The sequence below is a fragment of the Canis lupus genome, chromosome 1 (assembly GCF_048164855.1).
Source record: "Canis lupus baileyi chromosome 1, mCanLup2.hap1, whole genome shotgun sequence".
Classification (NCBI taxonomy): domain Eukaryota; kingdom Metazoa; phylum Chordata; class Mammalia; order Carnivora; family Canidae; genus Canis; species Canis lupus.
This window is the reverse complement of record NC_132838.1, coordinates 1,452,501-1,470,410: the sequence shown is the minus strand read 5'-3', so window position 1 is coordinate 1,470,410 and position 17,910 is coordinate 1,452,501. Positions and strand designations below refer to the sequence as shown.

The 17,910-nt window shown below is 53.0% G+C and overlaps 1 protein-coding gene across 10 annotated transcripts in view; it reads right to left on the bottom strand.

Moving 5' to 3' along the window:
• Positions 1 to 17,910, bottom strand: part of SLC66A2 (solute carrier family 66 member 2) — a 44,863-nt gene that overhangs the window by 4,923 nt on the left and 22,030 nt on the right. For 5 of the 10 annotated variants that reach the window (XM_072815253.1, XM_072815122.1, XM_072815341.1 and 2 more), the window contains one exon: positions 6,045 to 6,261. The exons of 1 other annotated variant lie outside the window; for it this stretch is intronic. In XM_072815253.1, coding sequence (XP_072671354.1) covers positions 6,045 to 6,261 — 217 coding nt within the window. Of the gene's footprint in view, positions 1 to 2,147; positions 2,430 to 6,036; positions 6,262 to 17,910 lie in introns of all 10 variants that reach the window. 4 more of the 10 variants (XR_012026165.1, XR_012026134.1, XR_012026140.1 and 1 more) reach the window with 4 other exon arrangements.

Here is a 17,910-nt window from a genome sequence, read left to right as displayed (position 1 = left end):
AGGGGCTGAGATGCCTGCCTTGCCTGCACCATGGAGGCCCCACTCAGACCCTGCAGAACCAGCGCGCCCAGGACAAGCTCCAAGAGCAGCCAGGCATCTGCAAATGGCCACAAAGACAAGAAAGCAGTGACTCAGACATGAGTCTGCTTCCATTTTACAGAATTAAGAGCTCAAGGTACAGTCTCCCCCTGGAGATGCATAAATGGTGGCAGGAGGCGAAACAACTCCCTCAAAATATATAAAACCTAACGAGTCACAACGACCCAGGTGGCAGGTGATGCAACCACGGGGGAGCAGCCTGAGTGGGAGGGACGCCAGCCATGTCCCCCTCCTCAGGCCAGGCCACCCCAGAGACAGGCTGCTGGTCCTGGGCAAAGCTCCCGGCCCCCTGACCTTGCGGGAAGCTGGCCAGGCTGTTTACGGTGGCTCCATGCGGCCGGGACATCCCAGAGGCAGGTGGCACACTTCCCATGGGGCAGGCAGGCCAGTCCCAGAACCCCCCTCCCGGGCCTGCCGGAGCCCCTCTGGGCTCTAAATGCACAGCTGCACTCTTTACCCCCCCACTGCGGATGGGAGGTCACCCGCAGTGGGGAGAGCTCCCCCTGATGTGAGGAACATTCTGGGCTGTAGACACCTCACCCAGCCTTGGCCGTCGGGCTGGCTTCTGCTCAGGGTCTGGAACGTGACAGCCCCACCTAGGTAGGGGCTCAAGCTGTCCCTGCCTGGTCCCCTGCGGGAAACAAACACCCCAAGAAGGACCGTCCTTGTGCAGAAACCCGGGCCCAGGGGTACAAGCTCTCAGTTACCCCCTGACCCCGAGGTGTCCACCCCTGCACCTCCTGGGACTGCCCTGAACCCTGAACTCCCATCACCCAAACCACACGAGGGATGAACCCCAGAAGTGGGGCTACGACTAGTACACACCAGGATGTCCTGCAGCCCCCGCCTCCTTGGACGCAGCAGGCTCAACCTGCCAGAGTTCCATAGATGACAGAAGCCTGGACTGTCACCTCCCAGGCCCCAGGTTGTGTCCTTGCTCTGGCTGGATTCCTCTCCCCTCCTGACTCCAGCGGGGCCCCTGCACCTGGACCCCCCGCCCCCTCCACTATCTAACCCAGGCTCCCATTACCTCACTATTGGCTCATTCTTCCTCCCAAACCATTCCAAAAATCCCTCTCAGCCCATCCTGCTCTGTTTGGAGTCAAGTCTAAAAGCCAACTGGTGCTCAAGAGACAATGGCCAAGCTCCCAGCCTGCCCAGCCTCTTCCAGCACCCACCAGCTCAGGCTGGCCAACTCCCACGGCCTCCCCAGTGCCCCTCTCTGCTCCCTCCAGCCTCAACCCAGACCTCCCTCCCCCTTCCACCCATCAAAAGCACTCCAAAATTCAAAATCTACCCAAAACACAACCCAAAGGAGTAGGTTTTTGTGATCTTGGGTTAGCCAGTGGTTCCTTGGGTAAGACGAGAGCATAAGCAATACAGCCACACACAAATACACTGGACTTGGGCAAATTTAAAATTTTTTGTGCTGAGAAGGGTAATATCAGGAAAGTGAAAAGACAACCCACAGGATGGGAGAGAAAAACTGGAAATCATACACCTGATAAGGTTCTAGCCGCCAGTGCATATAAAGAACTCTACAAATCAATAATAGAAAAATAAACAACCAAATTTAAAACTGGGCAGAGGACTGAGCACACATTTCCCCAGAGAAGGTACACAGATGGCCAACAAGCACATGGGAAGATGCTCAACATCATTAGTATCAGGGAAATGTCACCAAACTCAGCAAGATCCGCATGACACCCACTAGGGCGGCTGCAATCAACAGGCCACGGAGGACAGTGAGGACGGGCAAGGATTAGAACCCTCACACCCACTGTGGACCCAGCACGGCAGCTTGAGTAGGGAGACACAAGCTGCCATCTGACCCGGCAACCACCCCACTCGCATGTTCCAGGAGAAATGAAAGCACAGGTCCACGCGGACACTTGCATGTGAATGCCCACAGCAGCGGCATCCCTAACACCCAGGCGTCTACTGGCTGAAAAACACACAAAACAGGTCTCAGCAACAGGCACTGCGGCGCCTACACAGAGGAGCCCGGGAACACCGCTGGGTGAAAGGAGACACGAGAGACATCTTACAACATGACTCTGGTTATGCGAAGCACCCTTAGAGATCGCAGGGAAGGGGCTGCCAAGGGCGGGAGGCCGGGAGCAAAGGAAGAGGGATCACCAGCAGGTTCGAGATTTCCTTTCCGGGTCATGGAAATGTTGAAACGTTAGACGGTGTGGTGGTCGCACAGCTCCATGGATCTTCGAAAACCCATCCAATGGTGCGCAGAAGCAGTAACGGTGCCTCTGGGGAGCTCCGCACCCGCTCCAGGTGCTGCCTTCCCACCCGGCTGAAGCCTCCGCCGAGCTCACCTGAAGGACCAAATACAGGTTTCTGACAGATTGTGACGCTGCAAGTCATGCATCACAGCTTGCGGATCCACTGGTCCCTCACTCAACGGACACTCGGGTTCTTTTGTTGTCAGCTGCCGTGAGATACGCAGCCGTGAGCACGGGTACAGTCATCTCAGGCCCCGCTTCCAACACCCCAGGCAGACGCTCAGGACTAGACCTGCCAGATCACATGGTGACTCCGGTTTTTTATTTCTAAGGTGGCTTGGTACTCTCCTCCACAGTGGCTGCCTGGCCCAGCCTTACCGCCGCCGTGCACGGGCTCCCGCCCTCACCACCCTTGCTGACACTGGCTGCTCTTCTGTCTGAGGGCAGCCTCCTACCTGTCCTACCGGGGCCAGGTGGGGCCTCAGCAAGTCTCCTCTGCATTTCCCTGATTAGTGGGGCCAAGCGTCTTATGCTTATTGACCACATGCATGTCTGCCTTGGAAAAAAGAGTTTTCCAGTCTTTTGCTCATTTTTAATTGGGTTGTTTCTTTGTTATCAACTTTTAGCAGCTCTTTCTATATTCTCAATATTAAACCCTTATTGGATAGATGATTTGCATTATTTTCTCCCATTCTGTAGGTTGCCTTTTTAATCTTTGGATAGTCTTTTGATGCATCAAACCTTTTGATTTAATAAAATCCAATGTCTTTTTTGTTTGTTTCTTCCCATGCCTTTGGTGTCACATCCAAGAAATCACTACCAAATCCAGCATCGTGATGCTTTTACTTTTTCTTCTAGGAATTTTATTGTTTTAGGTCTTACATTTAGGTTTTTGATCCATTTTGAGTTAATTTTTATCTAGGATGCCAGGTAAGGGTCTAACTCCATTCTTTCGCATGTGGATGTTCCATTGCCCCAGCTCCATTTGTGGAGAAGACTGTCCTTTCTCCACTGGATGGTCTTAATGCCCTTGTGGAAAATCATTTTACCCTATGTGTAAGGGTCACTCCTGGGCTCTCTGCTCTATTCCATGTCTTTATGCCAATGACACACTGTCTTGATTACTATACCTTTGCAGTTATCCTTGAAATCTGAAAGTCTGAGTCCTCTAGTTTTACTCTTTTTTGAAATTGTTTTAACTATTTGGGGTCCCTTAATATTCCACATGAATTTTAGGACTAGTTTTTCTATTTCTGCAAAAGAAATCACTGGGATTTTTTTTTTTAAGATTTTATTTATTTATTCATGAGAGACACAGAGAGAGAGGCAGAGACACAGGTAGAGGGAGAAGCAGGATCCCTGCCGGACACCTGATGTGGGACTTGATCCCAGGACCCCAGAATCACACCCAGACCTGAAGATAGACACTCAACCACTGAGACAACCACTGAGTCCTTCACTGGGATTTTGAAAGGGATTCCATTAAATCTGGGATTGGGGGATCCCCGGGTGCCGCAGAGGTTTAGTGCCTGCCTTTGGCCCAGGGCGCGATCCTGGAGACCCGGGATCGAATCCCACGTTGGGCTCCCGGTGCATGGAGCCTGCTTCTCCCTCTGCCTGTGTCTCTGCCTCTCTCTCTCTCTGTGTGACTATCATAAATAAATTTTTTTAAAAAATCTGGGATTGCTTTGGGTAGTACTGACATTTTAGCAATACCAAGTCTTCCTGTTGTGAACACAGGATGTTTTCCCATTTACTCAGGTCTTCCATTCCTCTCAGCAGGGTTTTGTAGTTTTCGTCGTACAAGTCTTTTAACCTCCTTGGTTAATTTCAAGTATTTATACTTCTCATGTAACCATAAATAGAATTGTTTTTGTAATTTCTTGAGTGCCCTGCAACCTGCCCTTGGTGGCGCTGGGGGATTAAGCTGTTGTGTCATTTCCTATATTAAGAAGCTTGAATCTTGAGGCATGTGGATGGTTCAGTCAGTTGAGCGTCCAACTTTTGATTTCAGCTCAGGTCTGATCTTAGGTTATGAGATCGAGACCTGTGTAAGGCTCCGTGCTCAGTGGGGAGTCTGCTTGAGATTTTCTCTCCCTCTGCCCTTCCCTACACCACTTGCACATACTGGCTCTCTCTGTAAAGTAAATAAATCTTAAAGAAAAAGCAGCAGCAGCAGCTTGAATCTCTGCCTTCTAGAGACATCTGTGGACTCGGCTTCGTGTCTGTGGATCAGAGCCTCCAGCCATAGTCACTGTCAGCCTCTGCTCTGGCCTGCCTCTGACCCTTGGATAGTCCTTTTCCATCACAAAAGTTTGGCCTTGAAAAACTGAGACAATGTTATATTCAATCACCAGGGTATCCCCTAAATGGCAGATACAGTAAGAGATGCCTACAGGATCCAACCAGCAATAGGAGACAGCTCAGGTGCAGCCACACACACGGGTAGGCTTGGAAGCAGCAGTACAGGAGCAACGTGAGCCCACTGAAGCCACTGTGGCCACAAGTCAGTGGTCAGCCTGAGTGAGTTTGCAGGCGCCAAGGGTCCCTGGGGAGAGGACACCATGCCCCAGCCACTGGACAGGCCTCCCACAGCACATTCAGATCCGCAGAAGCACACTAGTCATCTTCTTTACACTTCACCTGAATAGATACCCATCCAATGAGAACCGGGTAGGGAAGGGACTGTAGCCACATCATAGGAGGGGCAGCCAATGGGCCTGAGGGGGACAAGCACAGAGAAGATGCTCCGGGGAGGTGGGGTCACAATGCTCCTCCACACCTGGGCCCACCCTGGGAGGGGCTGAGGGTCTGCATGGATGTCAGGGAAAGGGGCATGAGACATTCAGGTACAGGACGCACGGGGGCTCAGCAGTTGAGCGCCTGCCTTCAGCTCAGGGTCCTAGGGTCCTGGGTTCCTGGGATCGAGTCCTGTACTGGGATCCCCATAAGGAGCCTACTTCTCTCTCTGCCTATGTCTCTGCCTCTCTCTGTGTCTCTCATGAATAAATAAATAAAATCTCTAACATACCCCCCTGCACAGGTGTACTGACACCTGAGGAGGGAGCTCCCCATCACAGGAAGCAAGCAAGTGCTAGAAGAACACCTGGCAGGAAGGACAAAGATTCTGAACAGGCCAATCCAAAGGTCCCTGTAATTCTGGTGGACACCCTGTTCCAGTGCATAGGTGACTCTCATTGGGTCGGGACACGACAGTGGAAGGCTCTCCCCAATGTCCCCAAGGTCTGTTCCACACTGGCCTCCCATTACTTGGAGCGCATGTGAAGACGTGAATGGCAACAGCACACATAGCTATCACCACGAGTGCCCCTCATGACACACATCCTCCGCCTCTGGAAGCCAGAGCACCTCTGCACACCCCCTGACTATGGGCAGAGCTCTCCCCTCACATCCCCTCTCCTGTGCTCGGCACATCCTTCCCACTATGATGCTTCAGGTTCAACCTAAAAGAGAGGCTCTCAGACCTAGTACCGTGAGCTTCCCCTCACCTGTTCCATGCTAACGTATCTGCTCAGGCAGCAAGACGCCAAAGGACCCATGTGCTCCAACCCAAGCTGTTCTTTACTTGGCAGCTGTACAAACAGGACTGAAAATATAGCAGCCAGGTTTGTACACATTTGACTCTGACCAATCATGTGGGCACATCGGTACCAAGAGGTGCAGTGAGATCGACACTTACGAGCCTACCTCATTCCCTCAGTGGACTGGTGGCGGTAGTTGCGGTAGAGCTGAGGGACACCTAGCATGGCTTCAGTCAGCACAGCCAGGAAGCCCAGGGTCTCCACAAAAAGGGCTGAGTCGATGGACAGGTATGTGACGTAGCCTGCCACGCCCGTGAAGGCCAGGACACATTGCACATAGTCCCCGAAGCTGCTCCAGTGCCAGAAGTGGTGAGGGTCAAAGTCTAGGGCAAGAGGAAGAGAGATATGTGAACTAGGCACACAGATCAAGGTCATCATGAGGAGAGAGGATGTGAACTGAGGCCAAGGTTATCAAGGGTACAGTGTCAGCTGAGTGAGGGGGTCAGGTGAGCGTGAGGGGAGGGGGTGAGCTGAGTGAGGGAGTCAAGGTCACCGTGAGGACAATATGGGCTGTGGGGCTCCACATGGTCTTGACCAAGGCGCTTGTGAGGGAGCCTCGATACAGATAGTAATTCAATGTAAAGATGGTAAAACCCATAAGTCTGCTACTGCAGTCAGTGGTACCAGAGCTGCTGAATCTCCCTCCTGGGTAGAGCCCTCGCCCTTCCCCTCCACAGCTGCATGAGTCAACCGTGCACCTCCGTTTCTTCTTCTTTTTTTTTTTTTTTTTAAGATTTTATTTATTTATCCATAGACACAGAAAGAGAGGCAGAGACACAGGCAGAGGGAGAAGCAGGCTCCACGCAGGGAGCCAGATGTGGGACTCAATCCCAGGTCTCCAGGATCACACCCTGGGCTGCAGGCGGCGCCAAACCGCTGCGCCCCCGGGGCTACCCCGTTTCTTCTGATGTAAGAGAGTAGCAGTATGACCTGCCTCCTATGGCTGTTCTAATAGTTCCGTGAGTTAATCTCATGACCCCAGTCGAGTGCCAAGCCTGTAAATAAGGGCCCGATGAAGGTACGTACTCATCATTGCTACCCACCTCACTGATAGAATGTTATCGTTTGCTGGACACACGTGTCCTGCAGACCGAAATCTTAAGTGCTCGCAAATGAGCAAACTACATCAAGTTCCTGGGCTCAGGCAGATAAACATGGGAGTCCTGGGGACAGAAGCAGCTTCAGGAAAGGTCAGGAAAATGGGGTAAATACAGAGAGAACATGAGGGGGCATGATGCACCCCAAGACCAGCCTGGTCCTGACACCGGGAGGGCCTGGAGCCAGGGCACCGTGCGGGGCTGCAGGCATAAGTGAGGGCATGGGACGGCAGGGCTGGCCAACTGGGGCCGGGAAGTACCCCGAGGGGAAGAGCCAACCTGCACACATGTGCCTGTTCTCCCACCCAGACCCTCCCTTCCAGCCCCACCCCCTCACTCCACAGGAGAGCACTATCCTAAGTCTGAGCTGGAAACGGGGTGCAGACAGGATGGCCAGAGGAGGACGAACATGGCTTGTAGGAGGGATGTCATACCAGACTGAGGGTCCATTCCTAGAGCAGGGCTGGGTATGAGCCAGCTGTGCTGCAACACGGGGGTGGGCTGAGTGTGTGGGGAGCCTGGAACACAGGCTGGGGGCAAACAAGGGGTCCCCTATGGAGAACAGGAAACCATGAAGGATGCAGCAAGGGGACGAATCTCAGACCCGGCTGAAATCCCTGCCTTTGTGCCTGTGGCGTGGAGAGAACACAGTCAGAGGTGAGAACCTGGGCCAGGACTGGGATGACTGGGGGACATGCGAGTACGGATAGGGGCCCAGGGGCTTTAGGAAGCTGGTCTGAGTTCAAGGTGTCAGAAGCCTTTCTACTTTAGGTTCTCAAGGAGCAAGTCAATTAACAGATGACTAACAGAAAATCCTTGTCAAAAGTTTCTAAGACTGAAGCTAGACCCTTAACTCAGCATACACAAAAAATAATTCAAAATGGATCAAAGACCTAAACATGAGAGAGAAAACTCTTAGAAGAAAATATAGAGGGAAAGCTTTGAGACATTGCATTTATCAATGGTTTCTTAGATGTGACAACAAAAGCACAGACAACAAAAGAAAAAATAAATTGGACAATATCAAAAATGTAAACTTCTGTGCTTCTAAGGGGAAAAAGGTCTTTGACACTATTGGTTTTAGCAACAATTTTTTGGATACAACACCAAAAGTGCAAGCAACAGAAGCAAAAATAAATGAGTGGAAGTACATCGAACTGAAAGGCATCCGCAAAGCCAAAGAAACAACAGGCCAAACTAAAGGAGACCAACACAATGGGAAAAATATTTGTAAACTGTCACACTTACCAAGGGTTTATATCCAAATACATACAAAACTCATACAACTCAAAGGAAAAAAAAAAAGCCAATCCAATTAACAAATGGTCATAGAACTAGATTAGACATTCCTCCAAAGATGACATCCTGATGGCCAACAGACACATAAGATGCTCTAGCTCACTCATCATCAGGGAGATACAGGTCAAAACCACAACAAGGTCCCATGTCACACCCGTCAGAATGGCTAAAATCAAAAAGACAAGAAACAGCAACTGCTGACGAGGCCATGGAGAAAGGGGCGCCCTCATGCCCTGTGGTGGGAGTGCAAGCTGCTGCTGCCACCCTGGAAAACAGCATGGGGGGTCCTCAAAGAGTTAAAAATGGAGCTGCCCTATGATCCAGCCATTCCACTTCTGGAATACAGCTAAAGGAAATGCGATCATTATTCCGAAGAGCCACCAGTGCCCCCCACTCCCTGCAGCACTACTCACAACAGACCTGGGAACAGCCTAAGCAACCATCAGGAGATAAACGGATACGAAAGTGTGCTAGACACACACACACACACACACACACACACAACAGATTATCCTTCAGCCATTTGAAAAAGGGGCAAAGGGATATCTTGCCTTTTGTGACAACACAGATGGATCTTGAGGACATTATGCGAAGTAAAACCAGTCAGAGAAAGACAAGCACTGCATGTTCTCACTGTTGTGTGGAATCCAGAAAGCCAAACTGACAGAAACAGAGAGTAGAATGGTGACTGCCAGCATTCGGAGGGGGGAAGAGGGAGGATGCAGTCAGAGGGCACAAATTCCGAGCCTGTGACGGGCAAGTTCTGGGATCTAATGCACAGAATGGTGACCGTAGTTAATGATGTCATAGCGTACACAGGAAAGTGGCTGGGGTGCCTGGCTGGCTCAGCTGGTGGAGCCTGCGACTCTTGATCTAGCCCTACACATCAGGTATACAGTTTACTTTTTTTTTTTAATTTTATTTATTTATTCATGATAGACACACACACACAGAGGCAGAGACACAGGCAGAGGGAGAAGCAGGCATCATACAAAGAGCCTGATGTGGGACTCGATCCAGGACCTCCAGGATCATAACCTGTGCTGCAGGCGGCGCTAAACCGCTGCGCCACCGGGGCTGCCCTACAGTTTACTTTTAAAAAGAGGGGAAAAGGGATGCCTGGGTGTCTCAGCGGTTGAGCAACTGCCTTTGGCCCAGGGCGTGATCCCCGGTGTCCTGGGATCGAGTCCCACATCGGGCTTCCTGCAGGGAGCCTACTTCTCCCTCTGCTTGTGACTCTCCCTCTCTCTCTGTGTCTCTCATGAATAAATCAATCTTAAAAAAATTAAATTTAAATTTAAAAAGGGAGGAAAAAGAAAGGTGTTAAGAGGATAGATCTTAAAGGTTATCTCCACCAAAAAAGAGTCATTATGTGAGGGGGTGGAACTGTTCATTGATCTTACTGTGGTACTTATTCCACAATATTTAAGTGTATTAAATCATCACACTGTACATCTTAAACTTAAAAAGGTTATACGGGGATCCCTGGGTGGCGCAGCGGTTTGGCACCTGCCTTTGGCCCAGGGCGCGATCCTGGGGACCCGGGATCGAATCCCACATCGGGCTCCCGGTGCATGGAGCCTGCTTCTCTCTCTGCCTGTGTCTCTGCCTCTCTCTCTCTGTGACTATCATAAATAAAAAAAAATAAAAAATAAAAATAAATTAAAAAAAAGGTTATACATCAATAATATCTCTATAAAGCTGAGAAATCTTTAAAAAAAACCTTTGTGTTTCCAAGGACACAATCAACAAAGTGAATGGGAAAAAGTATTTGCAAGTCAAAGGGCCTCATATATGTGTGTGTAGGGCTGAAGTCCCTGGGTTTTGGGGTGAGAGGAGGGCAAACAAATTGTGGAAAGAAAAAGGACCAAAATCTTCCCAAATGTTATGGAAACTCTAAGTCCTACATCTAAGAAGTACAACAGATCCCAAGCACAAGAAACACACAGAACAGCGTTCCACATGCTAGCAACAAGCCATCAGAAATTGAATTCTAAAACCATCAAATTCACAGCCCATCAAAGGGTAGGAAGCACTTAGGAATGAACCTGACGACGTGCAAGCCCAGCGGAAGCCAAGGAAGCAGCGCGGAGAGAAACCTAGGTGAGATGCGAGCACAAAGAACGGCTTACAGACTGGATGAATGAGGACGCGAAGCGGCAGGAACCCACATGCGCAGGACGGGGGCGGTTCCGTGGGGAGTTGTGCACACATACCATGGGTCCAGCCAGCCCACCCCTGGGCGTGCACCCGGAGAAGCAAGCAGACGGTCACGTATGGATCAGAGCAGCGTCAGCGGTAACTGCCCAGCCTGGGAACAACCCACAGGCCTGCGGGCCAGTGGAGACACACACAATGCAACACCACGGAGCTCAGCCACGAAGGGACTGCTCGGTCACACTGCAACCGTCCACCCGCCCAATGGCCAGGCTGCAGTGTCTCAGCCCCTCCTGCGTGCCTGGCTCTGTAGCTCATCAGGCCCAGCTCCCGGAGGGACCTGAGGTCAGAGAGCCTCCTCCAGGCAACCCCCTACCGCAGCCTCCGGAAGTCAAGTGAGCCCCCCCTGGGGCATGCCCCCAGCATCTCATTAGTGTGACCAGGTGATGGCCATCGCCGGGGGTGGGGGGGTGGGGGGGGTGGGCAGAGAGCAGCCATGAGCAGTCCCAGGACCTGGGGGATCCCCAGCACCTGACGGCCCCCCATACCCTGCTCCACGTAGGGAAGACACACATTCCAGGTCCACCTCCTAAGTCACTAGTGCCAAGAAAAACTGAAACGACACTAAATTTTAATAATCTACAGAATACACATCATCTAGAATTCCTGGGATAGCTGAAGAAGCCACTTTCCTCCTGAACACGTATGTGATGCACAATAAAAGGACAACTCAATTAAGAAACGGGCAAGGGGCCTGAATAGCCACTTTTCTAGAGAAGATGCTCGGATGTCCAAGAAGCACACGAAGAAATGCTCCCATCACCCATCGTTGGGGAAATGCAGGTCACAGCCACATGGAGATGCCTTCACAGCTGTGATGACAGCAGTAAAGACAGTAAGAGGCCTCAGGGGCGGTGTGTGGAGAAACCTGATGTGCAGCTGGTAGGAATGAAAAGAGAAAACAGCCTGGACGTTCCTTGGTGACCGGGCGTGGATCGCTCCGTGGCCTGCGATCCTGCTCCAGTGTACGGGCACAGAGAACTGAAAACACGTGTCATGTAAAACCTCATGCACGAATATTCACTCAGAAAGGTAGAAACTGGGATGCCTGGGTGGCTCAGGGGTTGAGCGTCTGCCTTCAGCTCAGGGTGTGATTCCATGGTCCTGGGATTGAGTCCCACCTCAAGTCCCACATTGGGCTCCCTGCATGGAACCTACTTCTCCCTCTGCCTATGTCTCTCTCTCTGTCTCTCATGAATAAATAAATAAAATCTTAAAAAAAAAAAAAAAGAAAGAAAGGCAGAGACCACCCAGATGTCCATGATGGACGAGTGGATAAGCAAAATGTGGTAGATTCACATCTGGAAATACCACCTGGCCTTGGGGAGGATCAAGCGATGGCATCCATGGTGGTGTGGTCTGATCTGGAAAACATTTTGCTAGTGGAAGAAGCCAGTGAGCAGAGACCACATCCTGGATTCCTCCCATACAGGAAACGTCCAGAACAGGCAAATCACACAGAAATGCCTAAGTGGTTTCCCAGGGTAGGGGTAAGGGAGACATGGGGGCTTATATAGGGTTTCTCTTGGGGTGATGGAAATGTGCTTTAAGTAGACATTTTTTTGACATAAATAACCTCTACACTCAATGTGGGCCTTGAACTCACAAACCCAAGAGTCACAGGCTCTTCTAAGCCAGCCAGGTGCCCAAGAAACGCTCTATAATTAGTGGTGATGATCACACAGCATTGCGAACGTACTAAAACCACTGAATTGTATACTTTAAGGTGATTAAAATGGTGAATCTGATGCGAATTTTATCTCAAAAAAGTTTTCAAGGGTAAATTTTACGGTACGTGAATTACATCCCAAAAAGCTAATTTTATTTATTTATTTTTTCCAAAAAGCTAATTTTAATACATAATACAGTAAAATAGTCTCTATGTATGTGATGTGTTATGTAAAGACGTAGAGAAATACCCAGTCTAGGAAGTACATTTTCCAATCCTGAAGTTAAAAATACTTCTTTTAAACTTCAAGTGTGAGGTGCTGTCATTTGCATCCTGAGCAATTTAAAGTAAACCCAGCAACGCATCCAACCACCACCTTGTGGGATGCATCACGGTCACTTGAGTGGCAGGGAGAGAGAAGCGGGACTCCTATAAAGCGGAATGTCCGCGAGGGTAATACCGGATAAATACAGAAATGAGATTTGCAGAGTTTAGATGCTTAATGAAAAGTATAGGTTCCTGATCTGTTCACACAGAACCAAACCTCTATACTTGAGAGGTTTCTACATCAGAGGTCGTCTCATTAATAATTTTTGAAAGAAGCTAAGAGAGGAGAGGCCCAGGGAAGGGCAGCCCCCAGCAGGTGCAGGTACAGGTGATGTGTCAGGAGGGGGTCTCCAGGACTGGGATAGAAAGGGGCGGTGCCCCAGGTAACCCACCATGTGGACCAAACTGCTCAACAGTTTCATGACCTCAACAGTTTCACGACCCACACACCAAACCCAGACACAACATGCTGTCCAGACAAGACCCGGAGATAAGGCATTGAGCCCTGAACAATGCTCCCAGGACTGGGGGCCAACCGGTCCCTCTCGGCCACCATCAGCTCTTCCCCTTGTGACTGCCTCTCAGAACTGATCTTCCTCCCTGGCCACTCCCTGGTCCCTGTGTGGGGAGGGGCCACGGGGCGCAGGGGCTCCAGGAGGCTGGTGAGGGTGACATCACACCGACCTGTGCACCCCCAGGGGCCCCCCTCAGGAGCCGGGAGCAGCGGGGCCCTCGGGCTTCATGGACATCCAGAGCCTCGCAGACCCCGCGGACCCCCCCAACAAGACACACCTGCATGCCCAGTGTCAGACCAGTAGGCAGTGCAGCCGCACCCCCACCGGGCAAATAGGTGCTCCAGCACAGGCCACCTCCCCCTCCCCACCCAGGAGCCCCTCCCACAGGCCCACTCAGGCCTGAGCCCCTACAGCACATGTCCCCACTCCTCTGCACTCCCCCTGCCCCAGCCCTCTCTGTGCTCCAGACGCCCCTGCCCCCAACTCCCTCCCTGCCCCCCTCCCCTCATCTTTCCTCCAGGCCCCACCCCCCTCCCCCAGCCCATCGGTCCTGTCTCTCCCCCATACCCCCATCTGTCCTCCACCTCTCCCCAGCCCCCATCTGTCCCCCATCTGCCCCCAGCCCTCCATCTGCACCCCATCTCTCCCCCAGCCCTCCCCCCCCCGTCTCTCCCTCAGCCTGCCCCCTCTCCCCCAGCTCGTCTATCCCCTAGCCCTACCCCATCTCTCCACAGGCCCCCCCCTCCATCTCTCTGCCAGCACCTCCATCTGCCCCCCATCTTTCCCCCAGCCCATCTATCCCCTGTCTCTCCCCCAGCTCCCCCATCTGCCCCCCATTGTCTTTCCCTCAACCCCCCTCTCTGAGGCAGGAGGTTGGGTGGAGACGGCTCCCCAGGGACTGACTCTAACTACCATCCATCAAATGTGATGTGAGAAGGCACAGAAGCTATTTTTTGCAGCTGAAGACTCTGGAATGAGAGCTGTTATGTCTGTCTTCTGGGGGCCCTGCCGAGCTCTAAGGTCACCTAACATGGAAGCACAGTGACCACACTGGCCCGAGGTCACCACAGGAACCTGCCCTGGAAGGTAGCCACACCTCCACAGGCCAACCAGGAGGAGGAAGGAAACCCCAGGCTCTGTGCCTCCCACTGACCCCCAAACCCACCCAGTTTTCCTGGTGTTTTGGGGGAAATCTTGGTGTTTTCTGCCACCTTCCTCAGCCTTCCTCACAGGGCAGCCCTGTTCCACCTGCGCACTCTCCAGCTGTCTCAGGGTCACACAGCCAGGCCCCCCAAGCCGTCCCTCCTCGCCCCATCCACTGGGGTCACCGCTCCTCCCAGGGAGAGGGGGCCCTGCACACACCAGGTGTCCCTGGGGATCACTGCTGACTGCCTTCATTCTGGAGGATGAAGAGGCCACACAGCAGGGCATCCTGATGCCCTCGGGGTGCCCAGGACGGCCCCATCGAAAGGGCTCAGCCCTATTGGTGACCTGGGCTTGGCATCTGGAGCCAACGTCCCCTGGGGCCAGGAAGCAGATGAGCACACACCCGGCCCCTCTCCACAGTCAGCACCCAACCCCAATACTGGGGGAAACCGAGGCAGAGCCCCCTGCTGCAGCGATGCATGGGATCGAGCCCAGACCCTCTTGTGATGCTGCCTCCAGGGGCCCAGGGTCAAGAGGTGGCACCACCACCCCAGCTGCATGACCCTGAGACGGGCTTGGCTTTGCTCACCCCACCCCTGCTCAGCCTCCGCTGAAACTCCGGCTTTCTGCCCACCACCTGTCTCAGGAGACGACAGGCCCTCGGTGAGCAGGTGGCACTCTGGCCACAGTCTAGGGGATTGTCTGGGCAGGAGGAGATGCAGGACCCTCCTGGGACCACCCTGGGCAGGGGGAGACTGCAGGACCCTCCTGGGACACCCCACCCCTGGCAGGGGTCCCTGCCAGCCTCCCCACAGCCCAGGCATTGAGAGTGGACCTGGACGCCTGGGTACCATCACATGGTCCTACTGACTTGGTCTCACTTCCCTTATGGAGAGCTGGGGAAGCCCAGCGTCCACGAGGGGGCCTGGGTACCTGTCCTTATACCCTCGGGCCTCGTGGGGCCACAGAGGGCCTGGCCGGGCAGGGAGTGAGGCCGAGTGCAGCCCCCACCATTGTGGGGGGACGGCAGCACCCCGGCCCTGCAGCCCGACCCCTGGAGGGGCAGGTGGTGGTCGCCCCTGAAAAGGCCCCGTGCCTCTTGCTCTGTGTTCCACCCCAGCGGGTGGGGGTCATATCCTGACTGGCTCGTCCTTGTCGGGCAACACTGCAGACCCCACTGCAGGCCCCGCTGCAGAGCCCCCTGCAGACCCTGCTGCAGACCCCACTGCAGACCCCGCTAGAGATGGAACACATGTAACCCGAGTACAACCCCAGCAGGTTTCTGCTCCCACAGGTCACACAAAGCCCCCCCCCCCACCCCGCTCCCCGGTGGTCTAGGCCTAGGCCCTGAGAGGTGGGGGACGGAGGGCGGGCCGTGCTCCCTCCCCAGTGGCTACAGTGACAGCCAGGAGCTGCTGGAGAAAGCATGTGACCAGCCCCATTCAAAGGCCCCACATGCTCCTCGGAGCCCACAGTGGGGGCTTCTGTCACGCAGAAGCTGCGGGTCCCAGACCAGCCCCTGGGGCCCCAGGACAAAGGTCTGGAACTGACCCCTGGGAGCACAGAACCAGAATGGCTCCCAGCTAATGGCTTGGGGGGCCTCTGACAGACCCCTTCCTGTGCTGCTGAGCAAACAGGTGAGGTGGGGGCAGGTGCCTCTGATCGGACACCAACGAGCGATGGAGGCTCAGATCCTGCTTTCCAGAGGCAACACCGGAGACTTGAGTGTCACCAAGCACCAAGTCGGCAACTTATTCTCCCAGCTCAAGAAAACACGCCTGCACTCCCACCGCAACCTTGCAGTCTTCCAAAAAATATTTACGTGTTTAAAAATCAATTCTGCGTGAAAACAAAACCACTCTTACTCCTTCCTTCAAAACCCTGGATCAAACTAAACTGTGGCTCTCATCACAGTGCTTGTCTGGCAGCTCCCACCCCCCAGGCATGTCTGCTCATGTCTGTGACTCTCCAAGTGGCGCAGTCTGGGGACACAGCCCTGATCTCTGACCCCGCATCCTTGGGTGCACACCCCAACATGGAAGGGGGGAAGCCAGGCCCCCAGGGTGAGCACGGGGAGCCTCGGGGCCACCTGAGAAAGCCCAGGGCAGCTGGCCCTCTGGGGTGGGGTACGGCCACTCCAGCTGGAACCCCCCCAACAGGGACACAGCAGGTCAGCAGACAGCAAGGCAACCTGGCTCTAGGACTGACACCCTGCCCAAGTGTTCACCTGCACCACCACCCCTGCCAGCAGGCCGCAGCTGCAAAGGAGAGGTCTGGGGACCCGAAAGCCCCACTCCACCCGGGGGACTGAGTACAGCTAACCAGCAAGCAGGAACACCGGGCCGGGTTCAAAACTGCTGCCCTAGAGGGATCCCACTGTGACCCGGGCCGACCCCCAGCAGAGGTGACGTTCCTAAACTGCAAGAGCCTTTTCCTTTCATCCTATAGGATTTCTGGGCAGTTTTTTACTAACAATTTCCGCTGGGTGGGCCACCCGACACTGGACAAGAGGTCCCCAGTTGAGGCCCCGAGTTCCCATGCCACCGACACACAAACAGGCTGCTTGCTCTGGCCCACAAAACCTCACCCAAGTCCCTGAGCAGCTTCCAAGCTGCCTCACAACACAAGCACCCCAGCTGCACTGAGCAGAAAGTACCAGAAGGGCCTGACCCAGATGGGCTGGGATACACAGCTCTTCCCTAAGTCAAAACAGCAACTTCACTTCACAGTTAAAGTTTTAAGGCTACTTCTAAACACTTAGTGGAGAACGTGACCTTCACTGAGGCAAACACAGCACCATATCAGCCCCTGAACACAAAACCAACTGAGGACAGACAGGCAAGGCCCCAAGTCCATCCTTCCGTGCAGCTATAAATAAAGACAAATGCTACTTGCCCTCCCAGCCTGGAACTTCCTGCTACTCTGGCCACCAGGGATCCTGTCAGTGAAACTGCAAGCAGGAGTGGACAGCAATCCCGGGGTGATGTCTCCCAGCAAAACAACATTAACTGCTGTGTCTTCTAAAAATCAACCATGTAGGGCAGCCCTGGTGGCTCAGGAGTTTAGTGCCGCCTTTAGCTCAGGGCATGATCCTGGAGACCCTGGATCGAGTCCCACATCAGGCTCCCTGCATGGAGCCTGCTTCTCTCTCTGCCTGTGTCTCTGCCTCTCTCTCTGTATGTCTCTCATGAATAAATAAATAAAATCTTTTTTTTCTGTATTTACTTTGTTTTATTTTTTATTTTTTAATAATAAATTTATTTTTTATTGGTGTTCAATTTGCCAACATACAGAATAACTCCCAGTGCTCATCCCATCAAGTGCCCCCCTCAGTGCCCATCACCCATTCACCCCCATCTCCCGCCCTCCTCCCCTTCCACCACCCCTAGTTCATTTCCCAGAGTTAGGAGTCTTTATGTTCTGTCTCCCTTTCTGATATTTCCTACCCAAATAAAATCTTAAAAAAAAAAAAAATCAACCATGTAAAATCACTGTAAAGTGTCCTCAGGCCACACAGCAATGAAGAAACTCTACTCTAGAAAAGACTGAGCTGTAGCCTGGTAGGGCTGTGGTCTCTCCCCAGGAGCAGCAGGTGCCCAGCACTTCTCATCCCTCAGCTCAGCTCCTAGTCTATTCCAGGCAAGAAGGGCACAGAAGTCAGGGCTCCCCAGCCCCTCCCAGCCCCATTCATAGGACACAGGC